Source organism: Triturus cristatus, chromosome 10, assembly GCF_964204655.1.
Source record: "Triturus cristatus chromosome 10, aTriCri1.1, whole genome shotgun sequence".
Taxonomy (NCBI): Eukaryota; Metazoa; Chordata; class Amphibia; order Caudata; family Salamandridae; genus Triturus; species Triturus cristatus.
The window spans coordinates 1026012081-1026038674 of record NC_140593.1 but is presented as its reverse complement, the minus strand read 5'-3'; the positions used below and the strand labels follow the sequence as shown (position 1 = coordinate 1026038674).

Genomic DNA, 26594 nt, shown 5'->3' with positions numbered 1-26594 from the left:
TAAGTTTGGACCCAAATTATTTATCTAGCAAATTAATATAGTTTAAAATCACTGATATTTTAATTGGATGTTCTTCTACACAAATCACATTGCCTAACATCCAATAAAGGGAACAACACGTACACTGATAATAATAATAATTCTTTATTGTTTGGTTTAAAAAAAACATTTACAACTGAACATGCTAAAAATTGAATAATCAAGTTAACTATTATAAAAGTTTTAAAACAATTAATCAATAAGATAAAATTCAGTAATCATAAAAGTCTGGTAATTTCCAATACAATACATCACCCTGGATTTCATGTAGTTTCTGATTTAGATAAGTCGACTTTTAGTTCAGAATCACTACTCTGGCTAGATTGAAAGTTTGGCTTCAAGGAATCTTGACGCTTTATGAACAAATTTCGCAAGCCCAATATTTAGCTTGATGTTAGCAGGGTTGAGGGCAGCCATTATTGCTTGGCGGCAGGAGCGTACACCCAACATAATACATTGGCCTCTCAGTAACTGCCATCTGGCTTGAAGTAATGCTGGGCATGCACAAACAATATGTTCCATTGATTCAATATGATAACCGCACAGCCTGCATGCAATGCTACTGCCCGACCGGCGCCATACCGGGAGATTCTTCAAAAAGGGCCATTCTCCCATCCTCAAGGCTAAAAACGTAAGTTTCCAATAAAGTGCATATGTGCTAGACAGGTAGGGCAACTGGACACCCACTTCGTAGTTGGCAATTACCGCCCCGGCCTTTTCTCCTCTTTGATAGTGTTGCCCTGTCTGAATGGAAGGACCACAACCTAACAGATTTCTTTATAACAGATTTTAACACCGATTGAGAGGGATTTGAGTCCCATAGATCCTTTACTCCTAACAGCTGTAAACTGTAATCCAAGAGTTGTCGGTGCTTTTGGCTTGTAGGCTTTTTCTGTATTTCCTGCCAGAGTCGGGCCTCCAATGAACCCACCCTGGCCTGGCGCAGTCTATGACACAATTTAACAAAAGCACCTGCCTCCACGCCGAGATGATCTTGGAGTCCCAGTTCTAGTCTCACCTGGGCTGGCGATGCAGATTTTGGCAGCCGGAAGGCTCGTTTAAAGATTTTTGTGATTAATTTATTTATTAATGTACTGGTTGTGCCCTTGGTGATCTCGTGACCATATGTCAGTGAGTTAATTACTTTGGCTTTCATTACTTTCAGCATAGGTGTAAGGCTGGGACCTAATAGCTGGTTTGTCAGTTTTGCGGCGGCCACCTCTAATGAAAGTGCTTTTATTTGTAATGCTTCCTTATGCTTACCAAAGGAGCCACTTGCCTCCAAAAAGATACTCAGATATTTATAACTGGGAGTTGAGTCCAGCTTTGTTTTATTAAAATACCACCTTTCTGTTGTCCTTTTTTGCTTCCCAAAGGAAATTGTTTTGGTTTTTGACAAGTTAAGTTCTAGATGGTTTTTTGTCGAGTATGACAACAGTTCGTCCAATAACCTCTGTAGACCCACTTTTGTGTGGCTTAGTAGCACCAGGTCGTCGGCATAAAGTAAGTTGGTAATGCGGGTCCCATCAAGTTTAGGAGGATGACAGTTTACACTATCAAGTGCTGGGGAAAGGTCCGATATGAATAGGTTAAATAGGAGTGGAGCCAATACACATCACTGTTTAACACCGGTTACAGTTTTGATCTTCCTGGAAACAGGGCGGCCTTCACCCAGCTTGATTTTGATCCATGTTTCAGTATGGAGCTGAATTATTGCCTGTAGAAGAGACTGTGGTATTCCCCATGATTTTAATTTCTGCCATAACAGGCTTCTGGGCACACGGTTGAATGCTGCTTTGAAGTCTACGAAGCAGCAGTGCAGCTGTATGTGTTGGCATGCTGCTTTATCCATCAAAACTGTTAATGTTAGCAGATTGGTTATTGTCCCGGAGTTGGTTACGAAGCCAGTCTGATTGAAGGGGAAACGTGCAGTTGTTTTAGCCCAGGCCTGTAGCTCCTCTAGTAAGATGTTTGCAAAATACTTGGACTCCACGTCAAGAAGTGCAATCATTCGATAATTTTTTGGCTCATTTCTCTTTCTGCCTTTGTAGATCGGGTGAATGATTGCTCCTCGCCAAGATTCTGGGACCGTGTTGTTTAGTCTGCAATAATAGAACAGCGGGGTCAAATACTCTGACCATAAATTAATGTCAGATTTAAAAATTGCTTGGGGGAGGCCGTTCGGACCCGGGGCTCCATCAGCTCTTGCTTTCCTTATGTAATTTGAGATCTTATTTTTTAATGCTGCTGGCAACACCGTAGGCTCTGGTAGGATGTCATTCCGTTCCATAGGGTCCTTTTTTGTCGGGTCTTCTAATGGGGTGTTTTCGGGCCAAGCCCTCCTCTGGCTCTCTGGACCCGAGTAAAGGGACTTGAAGCTTACTGGGCTGGCGGAATCGAGACCAACTTTGTTGTCATGAGAGTCTCCAAAATGAAGAGATAAAAACTTGCTCCAGTCTGCTTCACTGATGTTTGCACTGCCATGCCCAGTTACACTTTGATTACTCCTATTCACAAGGGACCAGAATTGCTTCGGATTAGGATTTTTACTTTCATGGATGAGCTTCAGCCAGAATTGATCCGAGGCCTTTAATTTTTCTTTTTGAATGGTGCTTCTGAAAGAAACTTGCGTTTGCTTGTAATTATTAAAGTAGGTTTTGTTACTAGGGAACTTTCTTGAAAGACGGACTGCTCGGTTCCTCTCAGTTCTTAATTTCCTTGTGGCTTTTGAGATGAAAAATTGAGAGGTTTGGTTTCTCGGGCCCCTCTTTATAGAAAATTCATTGAGAAGAAGATTTATGAGAGAGGCCCAACCACTGACCACATGGGTATCTGAATCTCGAGATTGATGTAACAAGGCTCTACTTTTTTCAATCAAAGATGGAGCCATGGAATCTGACCACTTTAACCGCTTAAGGTCCTCTGAATGGCTACCCAAATGCGTGTGAGCCAATTCCTGATGATATGAGTCGCCAGTGGATAATGTTATTATTTGAGCCCGATGATCACTATCTCCCTGTTGGGCAATTTGATAGCTCTTAATCCAAGGCAGTAATTCTCTGCTCCCTAATGTAAAGTTCAAAAACGAATGGGATCTGCCATTTGACCAGGTCCAAGCAGGCGGGATATCAAAAGAAAAACGCCCATTCAATAAAGTATATCCCAAGTTGTTGAACTGTGTTCCCACGTATTCCCCCAATGTTGATGATTTATTCCCAACGGGGATTACCTGAGGTAGAAAATGTGAGGGGGTTCTTGGAGGATCCGGACATGTGTCATCTACATGGTTGGAAAATAGATTAGTGTTGAAATCACCCGAGATGATGCTTGGTGTACTTCCGTACTTGCTGATTAGGTCGCAAATGGAATTGATCAGACTATCCATTTTAGATTTTTTCTTAGTAGTGCCGGGGGGAATATAGACATTAAGAATCAACAACTGAGGATCGATGGTCGAGCTTCCCAGAGTTATTCCAGAAAGCCATTCCTCTGCGAATTCGATCTGTTTAACACTTGTTAATATTTTGGTTGATACATAAATCGTGAGACCGCCCTTGAGACGACCGAACTTGGACTGCCTGGAGGCGGGTGTCATAAACTCCAAAAAACCCACTATTGGGATACTTTCTCCTGCCCATGTTTCCTGTAAAAGGAGAACGTCATATTCTTTTAGAAAGTCCATTGTAGCTGGTGATTGTTTTTCCGGGCCAAATCCATTAATATTCCAAGAACATATTGTCAAGTTGTGATTAATAATGGGTCAATCAGTCTGATTTCGAGATAAAACCCCCGGTAGCCATGACCAGTCTGCGATGCCACTATTTCACTGGTTATGTGCCGGCTCAGGGTTGCCTGTTGGCGAGCTACCTCTGGCTGACCTCAATACTGAATAGGGAGCTAAGATGGAACTTACAATGCATGCCTGATTCGTTTAAAATATTAAGGGGTAACAGGGAACACTCGGGGTTGTTATTATTATACACCATGTTTTGAATTGGTCGATTTTAGTCAACACTAGATCCCGAATTGCGGACGTTGACAGCGTTATTTGAGTGGCTTCGCCTGTATTGGATCCAGTACATGGAATAAATTCTATCGCAATTATATCCCTCGATTGAAGATGATTTAAATCTGAGAATGATTGGAAGAGTTTTAATATACACTGGTCACTGCACTAGACATATTAATTAGCCATAGAAAAGTCATGAAACAAGGAAAAACAGGACCACTGGGAAGGACCGCTCTAGTGATCAGCTAAAGAAGAAATGGTTTTAAAGAAGTTCTGCCTGCCACCCAGAGAAAAGGTAATATTGACAAATTGTCACACAAAGAGCTGTTGCTTTGGTTGTATGTGTTAAGATATCCTGGAGCAAGGTAAGTCCCTAAGTAGAAGAAGGGAAATGGCCCTAAGGGGCGGAAATAGTTAGGCGGTATCTAAAAATCAAATTGAAAAAAAAAAGTGTGATTTAATGTGACATTGTTGCAGATCTGACATGTTGCCCTGTCGCTCTGTGTGTCTACCCCCCGCTCTAGTTATGATAGAAGAGGCACTCCATGGCTTTCAAGGAGTGCTACGAAATATCGGTCAGCTGAAATCAGCTGCCCGCAATTTCTAGCCGTTCATCGATAACTCAAACAAGTGAACCGAGGATATGGGGAAACATTTTGTATATTGAAGAGGGTTGACGCAAAGACAAGGCAGTTCGTAGTAAATTAAGAACACATATGAATATAACAAGAGAAAGAGAAATGGAAGCATTCAGCATTCTAAACAGGCTACAAATATTCACTGGGTGTGATTGACCCAAATAAAATTTCCTACAAGGAAAAAAGTCTTTAAAAATAAACGAATCTGGCATAAGTGAAACTTATACAGTTTATAAGCTCTACAAGCTAAAGGAAAATAAACACATTTTTAGGTCTGGTGTAAGAGATTAATCTGCCTTGACAAATATTTTGAAAAGAAGAATAATAGGGATAGTAATACAAGTAACGATTATAAAATACAGAAAGGAGCTCCGCATCAACCCACTTCAGCCACTGCTTCCTGGAAGTGTCATTCGCATGTTGGTTCAGCTCATTTAGCATACATAGAGCAGAGCAATGGGACAGCCCCGCCCCAACGCAACCCCTGGATTAATGCCAGTGTAGTTAATTTGAAATAGGTCCTTGCGACTGCCCTTTGGCATTTAAGGTATCTGACAGTTAGCTGTTTACAACAGCGTACTTTTTATTTGTCTGTAATAGTGCAAGTTCTCCCAGGAAAGATGCCTAAACAGTGTTTCAACTGCAGTTCATTGATACTTGAAAACAACCGTTTGATTGTTTTTAAGTATATTCCCAGTTGTTGGTAAAGACATTGCAATATATTAGTTGCTGGCCTGTGGAAGCTGCACAAGGTACTTTAAACGAAGATACACTTAACAGCACGCTCACAGAATCAAGGGAGGGGGAAACTGACAGAAAATTAAGAGATGCAGATGGGCAAGTAAGAGCACAATACTCATTTTAGGGCATCTACAGGAATTACACTCTTTTCTGATTGTGGGGAGAAAAGGCAAAAGAAAATTGATTGGGATGAGTAATTAATAAGTTCCTTAAAATTAGCACAAAGGAGATCGATTGAAATGTTATGACTAAAAATACTGCCAGAGTCAGCCACTGTTGAATGTTTACCTTCTTTGTCAGCTAGCCTCTGTTAATAGTATAGCAGCAGGCTTGCATCACACCTTTAAGTACTGATATGATCTCGTATATATCACATGGTTGAAGAGACAGGGTCTGCTCATGATAGAATGTCTGGCCTTTCCATTCATGTGAGGTTAAGTGTATATTTCCTGCAAAGTTCTTAACCTCTTCAGTGCCCCGCCCTTTCCACGCCCTGTGCCGGGCGTTTTATTAGCGGGCGGGGTTCATGACGAGATAGTCTCGTCATGGGCACAGCGCAACCGCGCTCCATGACGAGACTATCTCGTCATGGGCACTGAAGGGGTTAAAAGGACAATGTAGGTAAAATAAGATTATTTCTACTACAGAGCTGGTGTATGAGAGACGGGCGTATGCACTTTATCATAAACCATCACGTACAATGTAACAATATTTGCATATGGTGTTTCCATGAAGGTTCGTGAAGTGGAGAGAGTGGACATAACTGCCCCGTCCCCCGCCAGAGTCCTATATGAGATGAGATTTCTCCTGAGGAAGAGGTTGTTTGTGCAGTGGTGCTGGAACAATTTTCAGGGCAGGGGTGGTGCCATCAGTGTTAGATCGCTGAATTCATAGTGATTGTGAAAAATCTTGGAATCACACAAAGAACAAGTATAGCAAATGAGCCACACCCATTTAAAGGAGAGTGGTAAAACAGAGGTGTATATAGCCGGCAGCGCACTTTGGAGTTCACTTCCATACATCGGTCATTAAAGCATGGTGTGGTAGCACATTGTCATTTACAGACAGCACATTTTCCATTGAAATGGCCACAAAATTCGTACGGACATGCAGTTTTCTGTGGAAATCAGGTTTCAGCAAATATTTATCATTTGCACATCACCAAGTGTCTCAATTTGTTTTGATCATATTAAAATCTTTGTTTGCATTACACTTTAGAATTACAAAAAAATGTGCTTCCTTTGTACTTTCCTCACTGGTGATATATTTGTAAAGGTAGTTTCCAGGGACCAGTAATTTTCAGGTTCTTAAATGTTGCTGTGTGTTAGAAAAAACTGACATCCTACACCCTTTTCTTTCAAACTACCAGTACTCCCGCAAGATTGTCAGATAGCGCCCTTTACGACATTTTATAACTTTGCAGTAGGAAAAAGAAAAGTAAACATCAATCTCCATGTTAAAATAATAAGCAGAAATTTGTCAAAAGACCTTGCCTTGCATTTGACCTCGGTCTTTAAAGATGTAGCAAATGTGACAGGATAAAAACAAAATGTAAATGCATCCTTATTACTCATTCACCTTCTCAAACCCAGGTAATTATTATGGGGTGCTACCGCACCCCCAGCACCTTCACTTCCAGCTAATATAGGTGTGTACCATGAACAATATGTGTAAATACATGTCAATGTCTACAAACAAAACCTCATCTCAATGAGACTACCCAGTGAGCAACTCTCCTTGAAGAACATCTACCTCTCTCATGTATAGAACCTCCTTCTATACATATTCTTTAAATCATAATGTACAATATGTTCCTTCCAACTCCCTGCTTTTGCAGTCCATGACAATACTGTACATGCAGCAAGATGAAATAATGCAACTGTTTACAGACATGTTCTGGCAGGGACTGCCTCAAAGAACACAAAAATGTGGACAGGTGGTGTTTTGCTGTAGATTAAATGAATGCCGATATGGAGTGATTCCTATGGCACCTAGCTGGGCCCCAGGACGTCAAACAGGCATGCGCGTAGGTAGGGGGGTGCGGTGGGGGCGGACCGCCCCAGGCGGCACTATATTTAGGGCGGCCCGCCCGGCACTGGTGGCCCGTTGCGGCTGCGGCGGCCTTTATAATTTATTTAGGGACACAGTGTGTCACAAAATAAATTATAAAGTCCGCCGCGGCCGCAATGGCGCGCGCGGCCGGGCGGCCCAGTTTTGAAGAATGTACTGTGCAAGCAGCGCGCTGCGCACTGCGCGCACCTCACCTACCTGGTTGTAGTACTGAGTGCGCCAGTGCGTCAGCGCCTGCTGCTGCATTGCAATCCGCACCATGCCGTTGATGCTACATTTTTTCCGGGCCCTCGCGATGAGAGCGTAGCGGTGACGCGTCACGCGCTTCACCACTACGCACTCTCGTGAGGGTTGATCGACGTTTTGCCTGGGTCGCGTCGGAGTCCTGGGCAGCAGGGTCCTGTGCATTGGAGTTCTGTGCGGAAACTGAAGACACTCAGCTGCATCGGCATACTTGCCCTTTTTGGAGGTTCCTGAATCGTGTCTGGGTTCCTGTGTGGCCGGAGGTTCCTGAATTGAGTGGGAGATCCCTGTGCGGCCGCAGGTTCCTGAACAACGCCGGAGTCCCTTGTATGGCGTTGGTATCGGGTGAGACAATTATATTTGTGCAATCTGCCTTTTTGTTGTTTCCGTCGTTTCCCTTGCTGCACACAATTTGATTGATTTGAAGTCAGGTAGGACCCTGTAGGCAGGTTCTCTTGTTGTGCATATTTAGTTCTTTTGCTCACCTGATTCTCTCCGCTCTTCGCTGGCGCCAGTAATTATGTTTTTTTTTGCTCTTATTTATGGTTTTGGTATTGGGTTATCTTTCTGTTCCTGTGGATTAACAGGCCTTACTGGGGCCCGTTTTTCTTTCGTGTTCTATTTTATTTTACAACCTTCATTATTTCAGAGAGATAAGGGGCACTGGTGGATGGTGGCAGTGAGGGAGTCCAAGGAGGAGGTCAGGAGGGGGAGGGCCTATGGCGAGATGAGGGGCACTTGTGGCCAGTGGCGTAGCTAGAGCTTGTGGCGCCCGGGGCTGTCCCTCAGATTTCCTAATTTGTGATTTGTGGTCTGTTGCTCTCCAGCATAGTTTGGGGTGAAAAGGAAAGCGCAGTATTGTCTCGAATAGGGGAGCTGCCTTTTGCAAGCTTCAGGACTGTCTCTTCCGCCCTGATCTAACACTATGCCTGATGGACTTTCCTTTTCATGGTGTTACGTTAGTGCGTTCTGCAGCTCAGGGCGCATTTGGATAGACAGACGGAGCACTTGTATATGACACGTGTTTTTACGGTACTCATTCGAAGTTGGAAATTACAAATGTGTTAACATATCTCGGAGTTTCGGGCAATTGGGCGCTTGTTTTATTTGTAATGTGTTTCATTAGCGTGGGTTATGTTTGAGAAGAACATGGCTGTCTTTGTAAACTCCTACCCGACACATATTATATATACACCATGTTTACTAAACCTCACTAGGTCTGGCGCGAGCCTTACCAAGACCGGGGCAGTTCTTTTATAATGCCTTTTGCCCCCCAAGGAATGTTGCCCCGGTACCGTTTACTGTTTAATGCGTGGTTTTACATATACCTTACAATGCACTCTAAATAAACCAGAATGCACACCTTCATTAAATACCAACACATTCTATAAAATATGTGCAAGTGCATTTCGTCGTTGTTTATTTGCGTGCACTTTTCACAGAGATTTATTTAATTTTAACAACGCTTATAACGTGCACAGATTTCTAGGTTATTATACGTACATACCAAACAGGAACAGTACGAAGACTTTAAATTTTAATTGTGCTGCATAGAAAATTTAGCGCCTTACGTAGACTTTATATTTTGATTGTGCTGCCGCCATTAATGTTAGCGCCAATTCATTGCACAGCACACCTCCCCCCTCCACCCACTGCCATAATGCTGAGTAATGGCAGGCTAGCCTGTATTTGTAATATGTTGTTTATTTCCGTGCACTTTTCACAGAAATTTATTTAATTTTAACAGCGCTTTTAACGTGCACAGATTTCAAGGTAATTATACGTACATACCAAATAGGAACAGTACCACTCTGCTTACATCTCTTTACCTCACAACATCACTCTCCCTCACTACAGCACTGTTTCACTACCTCACTCTCTAGCTCACTACATAACTCTCTCTACCTCACTACTCCACTCTCTCACTACCTCACTATCTCACAACTTCTCTCTCTCAAAACATCACTACCTCACTCTCTAGCTCACAACCTCACAACTTCACTCTCTCTCACTCACTACCTCAATCACTGTCTATCTCACTACCTCACTCTTTCTATCTCACTAACTCACTTTCACTCTCTTTCACTACCTCTCTCTCTATCTCACATCACAACATTCACTCTATACTTATATATCACTACCTCACAACATCCCTCTCCCTCACTACCTCACTCTTTCACTACCTCACTCTCTCCATCTCACTACCTCACTCTCTATCTATCTCACTCTCTATCTCACTACCTCACTCTCCATTTCAAAACCTCACTCTCTCTCTCTATCTCACTACCTCACTCTCTCTCTGCTAATGCAATAGGTATCACATATGCAAAAAAAAAGCTAATGCCAATAGAAATGACAATGCCATTTATTTAGGGATACAAAAATGATAAAAAAATAATGAGCAATACCAATAGCTCTACCTATAATATTGCCGAGACCATTGCATTGCAAATGCTTGTTTATTTAATTAGCAGTTGGGTCATAAGGGCTACTGTGGAACATACTTTAAAGTGTATGCTAATTATATTTACTGCTATATTCAATGTTTTAAGTTTGAAGGTGATTTTACTAATGTTTTTACCGGGAAAAAGCAAAGTTGAGCCCGATGGTGCCTGATATGGGGCTGGGGCCCAAGGTCAGCTGTGAGATAAGGTGCACTGGAGAGAGGAGTAGTGGATAATCAAGCCTCGTTGGGAGAGCGTTGCCGAGTCCGGGGTCAGGTGGAGGTAGTAATGAAGAGGGATTCTCCCTGAAGGCTCGCACAGAGGGAGCCTGTAAGGGAGTGCGTTGCAGAGTGCGGGGTCAGGTGGAGGTAGTAATGAAGAGGGATCCTCCATGAAGGCTCGAACAGATGGAGCCTGAGTAGTATCACTTGCCTGATACTCCCACCTCAGAAACCTCCTCTTCCCATCAAAGGAACATTACATGGAAAGTGATAATATTTAGAAAGAGATTTGGAAAAGAGTGAGTTTTACTGGTCCTATTTTTCTTGTTTCTTCTGAATATTCAAGGAGTGCCGCAGCGCCGGAACAGTTTTTCCCGGGTCTTGGATAGAGTTGAACAAGTTCCCATGGCCCCCACAACTGTGTTTAAGGATTGTGATCATAATGTGTCGCCCCTCCCTGTATTTTAGCTTTGGGCCCCCAGGCAGGCTGTGCACCATGTGTGTGCTGAGGCTGCTGTGAAGGAGAGATGCACTATTACAAGCTGGTTTTGGGTACCAAGAGCACATGTCTTTTCATTCCCAGGGAGTTGGTTGCTGCTGCTTGGAAGTAATGACAGTGAGCGACCCCTGGTTGTTGCCTTTGGGCCACCAGAGTGGGCTTTGTATCCGGTCTGTGTTGGCAAGGTGGAGCTGACTGACCCCTTTCTGCTGCGTTTAGTTTTAAGGGCACACAGTGAGTCATTCCCTGTGAATAATTAATTAGCTGTTTTTGAAAGATAAAGTATCACAGGCTTCGACACTGTTAAGTTGGTTTTGGGTCCACAGAGCACATCACGTTTGTGCAGGTCCCCACTGCTTTAATGGGGGGGACCATGATGTATGGTCATTTAATGTCAGCTGTAGATGAAGGTTACATGAACAGTGTCCTGTATGTGCATGTTTGCATTGTGTTGAGGGGATTACCAGGTAATTGTTCACGCAGCTCTCTGATGGATGTCACATGCGGTTTTTCTGAGTCCCCAGATAGATCATGCAGACTGTGTGTTCTCTTTTGTACTGCCAGTCACCGGTGTATTCAACTGTGTAGCCTTGGACCGTGTCATGTATGTGCATGTAACTTGCATGATCAAGGTAACTATTAGCGGCGATACTACGTGTCTCTCGGACCTCTTTGAAGTGAGGGGGGCGGCAATCTGAGGGATAGCCCGGGCGCCACAAGCTCTAGCTACGCCACTGAAAACAGGACACACCACAGGTGGACTACATCCATCTACAAATGCTGATCAAGTAGCCTTAAAGCACTTTTGAGTTAATAAAGATCACTCTACAGTGTAGAATTCTCACAAGAGTGTTAAAAATCAAAGACGGCAACAAAGCTTTTCAAGCAATCAAGAATCGGGATATATTTCGCGGTATATCACTTCTGTTTGTATATTTTGTTAAAGTGACTTTGCTTGTCATGCAGGCCTCAATAAACGCTGCTCATACTCGTCACATCCCCCTCTCTCTATAATAAATTTAGTAGCTCGTAGTAATAGCTAGTGTGAAATACACCTGTGGTATTACGACTTACCCTGCACAGATAAGCTCTGGCATAGACTGCAACCAGGGGGTCCCCAATACCTCTGATCATCGATGTCAGGCGCCGGAGGCACTCTGCAATTCCTCTGATAAAATGAACAGCAAAAACAGAATTACATGTGCATCATTTAGCCAAACAATGGTAGCAAGGAGAACACATGGCTACAGTGCAGCAGCGTTTCAAGCTTTAGATTTGCAGCCCTGTTTAAAGCCGTTAATACATCACAGCAAACGGTACTACATTGATGTGCAGTTTTTAATAATAAGCCTTTAAAGACAACATAATAACTATGTGCAGTATTTAAGCGAAAATCACTTGGGGAACACGATTGTCAGAACAAAAGACTAAAGTGAAAATTAAAAACAGGCCCATCCAGCACTGTACCCCTGGGCCCATCCAGCACTGAACCCCCCGGGCCCATCCAGCACTGTACCGCCGGGCCCATCCAGCACTGTACCCCCGGGCCCATCCAGCACTGTACCCCCGGGCCCATCCAGCACTGTACCCCCGGGCCCATCCAGCACTGTACCCCCGGGCCCATCCAGCACGGTACCGCCAGGCCCATCCAGCACTGTACCGCCAGGCCCATCCAGCACTGTACCGCCAGGCCCATCCAGCACTGTACCGCCAGGCCCATCCAGCACTGTACCGCCAGGCCCATCCAGCACTGTACCGCCAGGCCCATCCAGCACTGTACCGCCAGGCCCATCCAGCACTGTACCGCCAGGCCCATCCAGCACTGTACCGCCAGGCCCATCCAGCACTGTACCCCCAGGCCCATCCAGCACTGTACCCCCAGGCCCATCCAGCACTGTACCCCCAGGCCCATCCAGCATCCATTACTACTGTTTGTGAGGGTATCTCCTTGTGGAAGGGAATCCCCTGGAGGAGATTGCTTGGAGAACACCACCATCGGATGGACTGACGAGCCTGTTGCGACAGTTGAATCCTGTCTTTCCAGTCCCCCAGTGTCTGGTCCCACTGATCCCCCAGACATTCCACCAGGGGTCTCATATGGAGGCGTGCATTCGGAGTGAGGAAGATGCATGATGCCATCGAACCAAGGAGAAAAGATACTTTCCACACCGTTGGTGCGGGCATGATCATAACAGCTTGAGCCTTCCGAAGAATCGATAAGCGTCTCTCCTACGAAGGACACACGCTTGCCGTGCGTGTGTTGATAGTAGCTCCTAGCTACTGAAGACACTAAACAGGAGTTGAGACAGACAGAGGTTGATGTGAAGTCCCAAACGAAGTAAGAGATTGGAAGTCAGATTGAAATGCAGTTGCGCTTCCTGAAACGTAGCTGCCTTGATCAACCAATCGTCCAGATATGGATAGACGAATATTTTGTTCCTCCTCAGATGCGCAGCCACCACTGCCATACATTTGGAAAAAGTCAGAGGTTCTGACTTCAGGCCGAAGGGCACCACGGAGTATTGATAATGGTTGTTGCCCACTGTGAAACGCAGGAACTTGCGATGTTTCCTCGCTATGGGCAATGAAAGTACGCGTCCTGCAGATCTATTGCGCATAGCCAGTCTCCCTGATGAAGTTGAGGGTAGATCTGATGCAAGGACAACATTCAAAAATTTTCTCTTCGAACCCATTTGTTGGCTTGTCGTAAGACGAGAATGGGTCTGAACTTGTTCTTGCCTTTCTTGCGAACTAGAAAAAACCATGAATACAGCCCTGTTCCTTTCTGATTTAGAGGGACAGGTTCTACCGCCCTTTTCTCTAGGAGGGTGTTGGCCTCCTTCTGCAACTCACGCAGCACGTATCTTGATCGAGTTGGAGGGATTGATAGAGGAGGGCTTATAAAACGTATCGAGTATCCACTGCGAACGATATTCAGCACCCAATTTTCCCCAGTTATTCTCTGCCACTCTGCCAGATGATCTTGAATACTCCCCCCCCCCCCCCCCACCCCCACCGGAGTGGACAACGGACGAGGGGGAAGAAACCCTTCAGGGCTTCGGACCAGCAGGAGCCTTGTTCCCTTGTCCAGACTGCTGGTTACATCTTCCTCACTGTTGTCGTTTTTGAAACGGCTGAAAGGAGCGCTGGAACTGCTGCTGTTGGTTGGACTGACGATCCTCAGACCGTTGGAACCTCAGAGGAATAACGCCTCAGGAAAGGACGGAAGGTCTTACGTTGTTCTTTAGGTTTCTCCAAACCTACAGCCTTCAACGTCTCCATTTCGGTCTTCATGCGGGCCATATCGTTGTCCGCGTGGGAACCAAAGAGCGTTGTGCCAGAGAACGGGAGATTGGAGATTCGCTGCTGCGCCTCAGGCTTCAGTTATGTGAGACGAAGCCAAGCATGACGTCGTAGAGTGATACCATGGCAATACCCGTGGGTTGCAAGAAGTGAAGTTTCCGCTGCAGCGCTGATGACTTGGTTAGAAACCATCAGCCCCTCATTCACAATCTCCTGGAAGTCTTCCCTCTTGTCCCTGGGTATGAGATCCACAAATTGCTTAAGGGACTCCCACAATGATCTATCGTAACGGCCCAGCAAGGCTGTAGAGCTCACTGCCTTCATGGAAGTCGCCGCGGTGTTACAAGCCTTTCCGCCCACTGAATCCAGCTTACGGCTCTCTTTATCCGATGGCACCGTGGAAGTCGGAGCCATAGCATGCTGTTTCCGTGCAGCCACCACTATCACAGAGTCCGGAGCGGGGTCCAGCCGGAGGAAGGCAAGATCCGAATCAGGCGGACGATACTTCTTCTGCAACCTCGAGGGTGCAGACTTTATAGAAGACCGCGTTAGGAACAGTTCCATAGCTGGTTCCTCCAGACCCGGCACCAACAGACGCCATGTCTGTCTCTTCTGCAGGGTCTCAAATATCACAGAGGTCGGCTGCACAGGGGTAGACAGGGGAATGCGGAGTTTCGTAGCCCCTCTGACCGGAACCATCTGAAAGGTAGAAATGTCATCAACCGGTGACACCCTTTGCGGGGGAGAGTCCGTGAGAGTAAGGAGAGTACCTCCCTGTACTCGTGGAAGATGTATCCCTTGTATGCCAGGACCGAGACCTCTCATAATGGCGATGACGTGATCTTGTGGAAGACCGGTGGCATCTATGTGACCGATGTCTCGAACGAGACCGTGTTCTTGGCCGTCGAGGTTCCACAGGGCGTGTGGGCTGAGGAGCCATGGGCCCAGGTTGAGGCTGAGGAGGAGGCAGTGGTGGTGGAGGAATCGCTGGTGGAAGCGGAGGAGGAGTAGCTGGAGGCGGTGTTGGAGGAGGAGGACTTGGTGGTGGCTGTGGTATTCTTGGTGGGACCACCGGTGGAAGCGGAGCAGGAGGAGACCTAGTTGATGAGTCGGTACGTGAATACTCAGAATTGGGAGACAAGACCAACCACCTTTTACGAGTGGCCCATGAGGAATGGACCCTGGATGCTCCAACAGTCCCCCTCGACATTGATCCACTGCTCAACGTCGACGACGATAGGCTCACCACTGAGCGAGAACCGGAACGGGACTTAGACGGCGAACGCCGGTATCGACGTCGACCTTCTCCTGGATTCTCTCCTCGATGTCAACTTTCTTGTAGAAGATTGCCTCCTTGACGTCGATCTTCGCGTTGACGTCGATGGTGATCGGAGACAACGCTTCGGCGGCGACCGCCGCTTGTGAGTCCCAGATCGACATTGATGATGTCTCGACGGCGATGTTCGATGTGTCGACGTCAAATGGGGAGGAACCCCTCAACGGTGATCTTGCCGTTCTTCTCCTCGACATTGATCGTCGACGTCGCTTCGACCCAGAGCCCTGGGTCGACGGAGAGCATATCGTAGTCATACCTGCTCTCGAAGTCGTCGTCGCCGTCCTCACCGTCGACCAGGAACGGTGTCGTTTTTCTGCCATTTTTCCACTGGGGAGCCCCCCAGAGGTCGAAGCATGGAACTTGGTAGAGGACTTACCCTCTCCTTTCCCAGAGGCTGAAGAAGCTGCCTTCCGTCTCCTTCACTCCATGCCTTGGAGCCGAATCTTCTCCCTGTCACGCAGGGTGTGCCTGGAGAAGGTCTTGCAAATGGCACAGGCGTCAGGAACGTGGGACACAGGCAAACACAGGATACAAACCCTGTGGGAATCCGACTTGGCCTTCTTCCTACCGCATTCAGGGTACTTGTCAAATAGAGATGGCATTTTGACAAGAAAACAGCAGAAATACTGCCAAAAAACTACAGCAGTAGTTAGCTAAAGGCCAAAGACGTCGAGTGAAACTGCTAAAGTCAAGAAATAATCACAAATTTTTATGAAATACCACAAAAGGTGGAGCTCAATGCTCCAGGGTCCTGCTAGCAGGAGGCGGAAAAAAGAACTGAAAGTAAATGCCTCTGGCTGTGCCTCATGGGATACCGGGGGTCTCTGGAGACTCTTAAAGGCACGGTACCCATTTCCAGACACATAATGACAGCCTATGGGGGCTTCTCTATCCATTCCTTTCATCACTATGATGAAAAAGGAGTTTTGTGAAGGAGAGTTTTCTATGTGTAAAACTCAGTAAATTACTAAACTTAAAGTTAAACTGGCTATCTTTTTCACTTCAAGATGAAGTAATGGCCAGTGTAGCCTAATTTCTTAGGCTGCATTATTGTCTTTTTATCTCTTAAGGGTCCATACAGGCCTTCCTGAAGAAAGGCAGAAGATGACAACTTTAGAAGATATATCTAATAAAGTGCTCCGGGGTCCACGCACATGGGCGGGACTATTCACAGGATTATGACTATCACGGAAATCTCCTACAAGAGAAGTATGCGGCGATCTTCCACTGGAACCAAACTGCATGTGACTTCCTGATCTTATCCTTGACTGGAAATATGCTCCTAACAGATGTGTTGGGAGGGCAGGAAAAGTTAGAATGTGGCGGAGTGCTCACTTTGGACCTATCCGAATTTCTCTCTCCGGAAGAGTCTGGACTTATCTCTGGAGCAGCAAACATCACTTCTAAATTTGCCCGTTGTGAATGCAGGAGCTATAATCCCCTTGTACTCAATGCAGAACTGGGGCCAAAATGGATGAAGTGACCCTATTTCCAGTATCCTAAAAGCTGCAAACCCAGGGACATGACCCAGTCACCTCCTCAGAAGATAACACATTTATGATGATAGGGTGGGTGTAGAAGGCTCTCAAATGCTGGAGCTGGGTATGGACAAATTTGCAATCAATCAGTTAACAGAAAGTGGAAGAGAGGCATCAGAAGAGTAGGTTGGATACAACGTTCAGACTTGGCAGACAGACGCTCCACAAACCAAACCACCGATGGCAACAACCAACTTAACAGGTACAAGAAGTAACTGAGAAGCAAGGTGAAAAGCAAATTGAAAAAGAAGAAAATCCCCATTGTGAATAAAAAGAGTTTACAAAAGAAACCTATTATTCCACTACCACTCAAGAAAAATGGGAACAAGGTGATGCCCATAGAGGCTGTTGGGACAAGGAGATGCCTTGTCCATGGACACCCCAGAGTGAGAGTGTGGAAAACTCTGTCTGTGTTTGGGAGGTGGTGTTGTGTTTGTTTTTTAACATTTGAAAATGTGACTATATTTGCGATAATGATTAAGAGTTGCATGAACAATTCAACTTAGAATGCACTTCTCATTTTCAACAGTTTCGCTAATATAGGCGCATTGCAAACAATATTCTGAGAGTGTTAACTTGATGTATTCAATACCACACATCAGCATAGTGTACATTTTTTATGCAAGTAGATTTTTTGTTGAGGGAACCAAAAAACATGAATATGAGTAATGAAAAAGATGCCCAGAAAAACAGGGTTGTAAATTAATGTGGAAATAAATATTAAAAATATGTATATTACAATTTTTACACGACAAGGCCTTCGATTTTAGACACATTGTCAGCACTCAATAAAAGTAAAACTAAGTAATATGGCTGAATGATATACGGAGACAACAATGAAGACCGCCCACTAATACTTTTGATGCAACAACAAACGTGTGGTATAGGGAGAGAGTGTTTTGTCTAGGACAGTGCTGGTGAGTTAAAGTCCAAGTGAAGGGTGGGAAGCCAGAATCCTTCATATTTTCCACAGTCCTTCTACTGTCCTATCATGTCATCCTGCCCTCTGCATGCTGAAAGGAAATACATTGTCACAATATAGCATACATTTCCACCACACCAATTCTCCTATTGGTACAACGAGGAACAGTTTGACAGATGGGGTTACATTAACTATTTGTGGGACCCGCTTTCACAATATATCCGCTCCAGAATAGCTGTTAACATTAGGGAGCGGCAATACAAAGAACCAGTCTAGTTATCAGCTTAACTACACAAGTGTCAAATCTTACCCTGTAGACAGAAATTTGTTGCATTTCAGTATTGCTGCTTCTACGTAACTGAATGAAGGAAAACAGTTAAGGATAAATGCATTTCAAACAGTACAAGATCCTGGAAGTCTAAGTAGCATAAAAATATTAAATCTAGGTGCATTCTAATGTATGGTAGATGGAAATATTGCAAATGACCTTTCATTGCTGATTTAATAACAGTAAATGAATTCTTCAATTGCAGTTAACATTCATTCATTCAATAACCTTTATTTCGGTTAAACTCAACCATTATATATATATATATATATATATATATATATATATATATATATATATATATATATATATCCAAATATAGGTACATTTCTTTTATGAAATAGACATCCAGCACTCCAAGGTCAAATCTGGGCACTCGGTCTTTATTCTGATGAACGAGGTGTAACATCTACGCGTTTAAGCAGACTCACGCTGCCTTGTCCACGATGTTTGTGCGCCATTTTTTTGTCAATAAAATACACATCAATAGGTGAACGACATCAAAGAGGGACTCAACATATTACACTTTTTGCATTTTGGCCGCCATTTCTTAACATGTTAATTCTTATTTCTTTCACATGTTTTTTATTGGACATTATATATATTTTCCTCTCCTCCCTTAATATTTTCTCCACAATCATATTAGAGTATATTACTTCGCTATATATTAAAAAAAGGAAGGGTGAAAAAAAGGAGAGAAGGGGTATTTTTCAATGACCCAATACTTAAAACTATTCTTTATACAACAGGAATTTTTACCTTTCCTTGCATATATTCTTAATAGTTAATTATGGTCGGATATGTCCACAAAGTGCAAGTGCAAATGTTATTCGTTCTTAGCGGTCATATTCGGCAAGTGCCTTTTTCATTTTGGTACAAAACTTGGCAATTTAAAGTGCTAGTGCTTATTGTGCAAATTACGCGAAAGATCCCCATTCTACTATGTACAAATAATTGATATATATAGCATATTAAGGTTTTCTACTATTAAGACAAAACCAAAAAACATTTTTTTATACATTCTGTAGAAAAAGTTAAATAAACAAAACAATTTCTCCTAATTATAAATATCATGAGAGATTTAAAGTGCAAGTGCTTATGTAAACTTAGGCAATTATCAAATAAAATGCCCATTTACTTCCTTCAACCCAACACACTTAAATAAAACAAAATAGGGACTATTACCACATGCACATACATATTTGCAAATATTAAGACCAAAAGGTAAGGTACTTTTTTCAGCAGAGCGGTTGATTATGTCGAATTCACCTGTACATTGATAAATATTCACCATTAAAAACAAAAAGGGCAAGAAAAACCATATCATCAATGGTTTATCATGTGTGCAGTTTCCTACTCTCTATTCCTCTGAGTATTTCAAGACAGACAAGTATAGAGATCCTCATCCACATTTAACCCCTGTGGTTCTTTATAATTGAATTCTAGGATAAAATATGTTTCCAATCTCCTTAATTCCTTTTCCCTGTCCCCTCCCCTCTTTTTCTTCGGGACTTCAGCTATACAGGAATATTGTAAGAATACCGGGTTACTCTGATGATGGGTCTCAAAGTGTCGAGCTATGGGATATGTTCTGTCTTGGTTTACGATTGCCCTCCTATGCTGTAGAATTCGTTTATATACAGGAAGGGTTGTACTCCATATATATATTCTCGGACAGGGGCATCGTAACAAGTAAACAACAAAACTAGATTTACAGGTCAAAAAGCTCTTAATAACTATGGTTTTATTAAAAAATGTTTTCAAGTCAGTGCAATTTACGCCATGCTGGCACGCTTTGCATTTTGGGCATTTTTTAAAACCTGGTTTCTGATGTAACCAGGTGGTAACTCGCCCTTTCACTTCCTGATATTCGCTCCTTACAACCAAGTCTTTCAATGATTTTGATCTTTTATAGGTAATGTCAGGGTGTTTCTTCATTTTGGGACCTAACACAGGATCATTCCTTACTAGATGCCAATGTTTATTTAAAATAGATCTTATTTCTTTATGTTTTTCATTGAACGTTGTTATGAATCTAGAATTGACTTGATTTTTATTCTCCTCTCTAAGCCTCTTCCTTTGTTTAGTTCTCGAGGGTTCAAACTGAATTTTCTGTCTGACTAGGTTCCTTGCCTTCAATGAGGCCCCCTTTATTACAGTTGGGGAGTAACCTCTTTGGATGAACCTACAGGTCATCTCACTCTCAATTTTGTCATACTCCTCCTGATTACTGCATGCTCTCCTCACTCTAAAGAACTCCCCAAAGGGGATGCTCCTAATTAATGCAGATGGATGGGCACTTCCCGCATGGAGCACTGTATTTCCGGCAGTGGCCTTACGGAACACTGAGGTCTCCAGCTTCCCTCCTACCGGTTTGACCCGGATATCCAAAAAGTCTATAGTAACTTTACTGTGGTGACCTACAAACTCTAAATTGATTGAATTTTGGTTGAGGTCTTTGATGAATAATTCTACATCTGTCTCCGTGCCCTGCCACAGCACGAAGACGTCATCGATAAATCTGACCCACAGTAATATGTGTTCCGACCAGTGTTCCAGTGGACTGCCTCTAAGCACCTGTTCCTCCCACCAGCCAAGATGTACATTCGCATAACTGGGGGCGAAACAGGTGCCCATCGCAGTCCCTTGTTCCTGCTGGAAGAGTTCCTCATTAAACAAAAAAATGTTCTTTGTTAAACACCATTCCATTAATTCCAAAATCATTTTGTTATGTTCCAGGAGTCGAATTGGTCTTCTATTTAAGAAATATTCAGTTGCCTTCAAACCATCTGTGTGTCTTATACTGGTGTACAATGTTGCAATGTCAAATGTTAATAACAACATGGTTTCTGCATCCCATTGTATGTCAAAGATACACCTTCAAAAATCCGTTGAGTCTTTAATATATGAAGACAATGATTTTACAATTGGATTTAAAAAGTAATCTATATAGCGTGATGCGTTTTCAAATAAGCTCCCACAAGATGAAATAATTGGTCTTCCTGGTGGACTGGTGAGACTCTTGTGCACCTTGGGGAGCATATAAAACACCAGGATCGTTGGTTTCTCTCTTTTGATAAACTTATATTCATCCCAGCTCAATAAACCTTTATCCTTCCACACATCCAGCCTTATGAAGAATAGTTCTTTCATTTTTTCATATTCCTTCATATTAATTCGGATGTAACAGTTATTATTGTTCAATTGATTGAGGGCCTCTTTTTTGTACAGTTCCCTGCCCCATAAGACAATGTTCCCTCCTTTATCCGAGGGTTTAATCAATACTCCATCTTCTATCTGGAGTTTGTTCACTGTCTTGTGGAAAAGTGTTTTTTTTGGACACATTTTCTTTTTCTTTTGGTTTACCACAACATATAGTTGTTTCATATCCTTGGTTACATTTTTCCCAAAAATATTGAGATGGTCTCTTATAGATTGGGGTAAAAATCTAGATGGTGGTTCAAATGGAGTATGATCCTCTTTATTCATCCCTACAGTAAACAGCATTGATTGTTCCTCATTTCCTGGTGAGCTATCCTCACTAGCCAGTGAGATTATATCCGTCAAGGTGGGTATGTCATTTATATTCAGGGAGGCTTCATCATTAGAGGGTTCTAGTGCTCTCTCCTGTGGTGCTCGATTGGCATTGCGTTGGTTCAGATGCATTTTCGACAATTTGAGCTTTCTAATGAAGCGATATAGGTCCATTCTGTTATTAGGGTAATTGTATTCATTTCTACTACAGAAGGACATACCTAATTTTAGAATCGATTCTTCGTCTTCCGTTAGCTCCATATTACTCAAATTGATAACCGTTGTATTGTCCATTACTTCTTGTTTTGTTTCCTCGTATTGGAACGCAGCGATCTTTTTGCTTGCCAATCTTGTACACCTCCTATATCCCTCGCCTCCTCTTCTTTGTTTCCTCTTCCTTGGCCTTTTCCTCTCCCGCGTCCTTTTCCCATGCGATGGTCTGTCTGTTGTTCCAAAAGCATAAAACGGAATTCCTCAGTTACAGCCAATCTCACATCTCTCACCCCTCTATTACTCTGCTCCTCTGGTTCTTGTTCAGAGCCAGTGTCTGAGCTGACTTCACTTTGCACATTGTCCTGATGGTCTACTTGGCCACTGTGGATCTTCTGTCGCCTCTCCAGGTCGAATTTTATGGCGAGTGTATAGATCCGTCCTGATTCGTAATCTATACGATCTCTCAAGAATTTCGTGGCTTTCCTATCTTTGATACGCCTTTCGTACTTTTCCAGCCTTCTTTTTAAATCACTTTTAAACTTACTCACTTTGGCCTTATCATCGTTTTTCTCCAAGATATCGTTTAATTCCTTTAATTTAGTGACCACTTCCAGACGCTCTTTTTCCGCATATTTCACTAAAATACGAATCATATTGCTTGAGCTGGCTGCACTGTTGTCCGCCCATTCACTGAGCATTTCTACCTGAGGATTTTCATACGTCGGGGTGATTATGCGCAGTCCACGGGGCACCCGTCCCACCTGTAGATACTGTTGCAGGGATGCCACTTCCCACCACCGTGAGATCTCCCTTTTCTTCAGTTTTTCATATTCCTGTAATTGTCTAGCTATGTCGCTGCTCACTTTGGGTGCCGCTGCTCCCCTCATATTTTGTGTCGGTAGAGCATTCTCCTCAAAGATTTTCAGAGCTTCTTGCTCCCTTACTGCACATTCCTCATCACTCATTTTAATTACCGGTGCCTATTTCTCCTGCTGGGGCGTTCTCCTTTCTTCTCCCCCGGGGCTGAGTTCACAGCTTCGGGTTTACGTGTATACTCTTTCTTTTTCCCCCAGTCCGACTCCCGTGGCTGCCTCTGGTCCCTCCCTTTATTTAAGAGTTTGGCCGCAATTACTCACCGCGGTTTCCGTGATCCTCCGATCTCCGGCTTCCCGCTACGAGTTTGCGGCTCCTTCACTCCAAACAGATTCCGCGAGTTTTTTCGATTGCAGCTTGCACGGGGGGCACGCGTGTCTCCTTTCCTCTCTCGCTGTGGCGATTTGTACTGGCGTGCTTCCTAACCGCCAGTGGTGCTGGTTCAAAGACGTTTCTCGCCGCGTCTTGCAAATATCCAAATATAGGTATATATAATCTACATGAAGGTGGGTCCATTTGCCTTAGTCATACTGTAAGCTAAATGTAAACACCAGTCTCTTAAAGTGCTGTGCGCAAAATGATGCAAAAAAGTATCTTGTGCAAATATAAACATGAATATCATAAAAATGCCTTCAGCAAAATGCACATAATCAAGAGTTAAAAAATTTACACCACATGCCCCCAGTTAATATTTTACTTCCTTACAATATTCCTTAAGCGAACAGCAACAGAAATACATTTATAGACCATCAGACAACTGTATTCGGACTGTAAAAGCTGTAAATAAAACAGAGCAGGTCTGCACCTTCTAATATTCAGTGTCTGCAGCAAGGGTATAGTAAAACGTTTCCTCGGTAAAATATACAATTTACAAAAAAAGATCAAATATATAACATTGACTGGCTGGACGTTGACTCACAGGGACATTGTTCAAGTGAAACCAGGAGATAGGCTATACCAAACCTAAATCTAATCAAATAAAAACGCTGTGAATAAGAAAATTGATATTTTAGGTAAGGTTCTTTGGAATCAGTAGTAACAAGTGGTTTCTGATCTCCTGGAATTGCCTTTGTTGTTTGCAGACAGACAAAAAATCTTGTGCTAATTGGTTTTTAGTGATGGAGGCTATTGTCTGAGGATCCTGATAGCAATCCGCTCTCCCTAGCATAATGCGTTGCTCCTTAACGTAGCTCAACTAGGTGATACTCATTGCATTGTCTTGGTGCATACAATCATTAATTATAGCCCGGTTGAGAACAGTTTCTTTTTTGGCCCAAATTGCTCTCCAAATCACATGGGGAGATAATTTAATGCAATCCTCCACAATCACCATAGCTAGCTCCATATGATGAAGAGATATCAGAAGACCGTTCGTCACCGACAGGGGCCTTCTCAAAAACAGATTCTAAGCAACCTGCAAAATGATTGCGTCGGACTATCCCCACACCCCCGCACCATATTTGACCGTAGCGGAACATTGTGCGGTACAGATATTAATCTTAACATCCATAGGTTTTGAGCCCAATTTGCTAGCAAATCCAAACAAGACCTCAGTGGTCTGAGAAAACCGCACCTTCCTAGTCTTCATCAGACGAGTCCATGTGCCTTTTTGATAAAACGATACCCCAAGATAGCAGAAGTTCAAAACAAAGAAGTTTATCTCCATTAATATATTGGGGTTTCAGGACTGAACAGGGCTTACCTACGACCAGAACATGCACATTTTGTAGTGTTCGTTTTTAAGCCCAAGTCACTCATGTAAAGGAAAAATCTATTTAATAATTTTTGAAGACCTACCCCCGTTCTTGATATCAAGACACAATCGCCTGTGTAGAGTAGGGCAGGCAGTTTCCTAGAGCCCACCATCGGATTATCTCATCTACCTCCTCCATATTAAGCTATTTCTCCAGGTTGTTGATGTAGAAGCAGAATAAGAAAGGAGCCAATACACATCCTTGCCTTACTGCACATTTCATATCAATTGGATCAGGGAGTTCTCCATTTGGTTCATACCTTATTCACCCGGTAACAGCCTTGTGCATCTGAGCCAGAAAATTTACTAGAGAGGAGTCTATACCCATAGAAAGTTGAGTTTATGTCCATAAAACCTAAATGCAGAGTGCCACTCTTTACCAGAGTGTATTTGGATATGATCAAATGTAGGCACTGTCAGAACCCATATTGGATATCAGAGAAGCATCCTAAGTCTACCACCCATGCCTCCAGCCTATCCAGCAGGATCCTACTCAGGATTGTACATGTAGTGTCAAAGAAACAGTCAGTAGCATCGGGGGTCTTCTCTATTGCTTTTTTTTCAAAATATGGGTACTATGTTGGCGTATGCCATAATTTCAGAGGTCCTTCGATAGGAACCCTTCTCAAAACATTTGTATGTAAAAGGTGGCCACATATCAAACTTCTCCAGACAGAGATCCGCTGGTACTCTGTCTGCACCTGGTGCCTTATTTCTTGCATTACATTTCAGTGTATGACTAACCTCTTCACAGTCGACATTTTGGCTGTAAACCCTGGTGAAGTGCTCAACCCAATCAGTTAGGATCAATTTGCCATCATACTCATTGCATTGAAGATTAGTTTGCGTGTGCAGCTCAGAAATTACAATTAAAATCATTAGAAAACTTGTTGAAATAAAACATTTTATAAAGTTCAGTTATTGATTATATGTGTTTAGGTGCATATATTTACTAATTTATAAAAAATATTGTCTGGCCCACACTTTATTCATAGTTTCATAGTAACATCTAAATATCAATCTGAAAAAGGATACAATCTAGGAACCAGCTCTCTGATGGAGGCAATCTTGAAGAACCAGTTCAGACAGGTCTCCTTGGCAGTGTCGTTCACGTTCTCTAGGGTGAAATTATCTGAAATGTAAAACAGTACATCAATAAACAGGTCAGGCGAAATCCAATTAATATTTATATAAAACTATGTTATCACACCACTTATTGTACTTTTGATAAGGGTTCTAATCAAATACGCACTGAATACATCTGGATGGCATATCCATAAATATGGAGTAAGTGATGTGCAATACAACATTAAGGTGGTTGAGTGTTTATGCAAATAACGTATATACAGAATGTTTAGTCTCTAGAGGGATGCAAATGGGCATATTCTGTATGTTCTTTGTGATGTTGGCATGAGCTGTGGAAATGAGGGTGGGGGTGATTGATGTTGCCAAGAGGCTGCCCCTCGCCCTTCTTGCCCAACAGAAAGTTGCAGGCTTTGGGAAAAGAATTGCAAATATGGACACCACGCTACCCTCACCCGCCCCCTCCCAAAATGAAGTAAACTTATACATTCCAGGCATGGAATGTCAAGGGGATGAGTACTTTCATTAAATGTTATAATAACATGGATTTATTGGTTAAAGGGTGTGGGTAGTATTTCTACAAGAGACATCTTACCCAATTGTAAGGTAGAAGGTTGCAAATGAGCTGAAGGCTGTAATTTTACACTTATTTACACTTATTTCGGTAGACACCGTGAGCCTTTTAGCCGATCTCAACATCTGTAGACAAGGAGGGTTGTTTATGGCAGACTAAAAGGACGGGAAGTATTTCTGGCCAGTATCTACAGTCAACTGCAGAACAAGTGGGCTATCATGATTCATGGACAG

General features: G+C 43.3%; 1 protein-coding gene across 2 annotated transcripts in view; it reads right to left on the bottom strand.

The window, feature by feature from the left end:
- Positions 1-26594, bottom strand: part of VPS35L (VPS35 endosomal protein sorting factor like) — a 476592-nt gene that overhangs the window by 302767 nt on the left and 147231 nt on the right. For both annotated transcript variants that reach the window (XM_085629064.1, XM_085629063.1), the window contains 3 exons: positions 25740-25836; positions 18314-18361; positions 11979-12072 (listed from right to left, as the gene is read on the bottom strand). In XM_085629064.1, coding sequence (XP_085485190.1) covers positions 11979-12072; positions 18314-18361; positions 25740-25836 — 239 coding nt within the window. The remainder of the gene's footprint in view (positions 1-11978; positions 12073-18313; positions 18362-25739; positions 25837-26594) is intronic.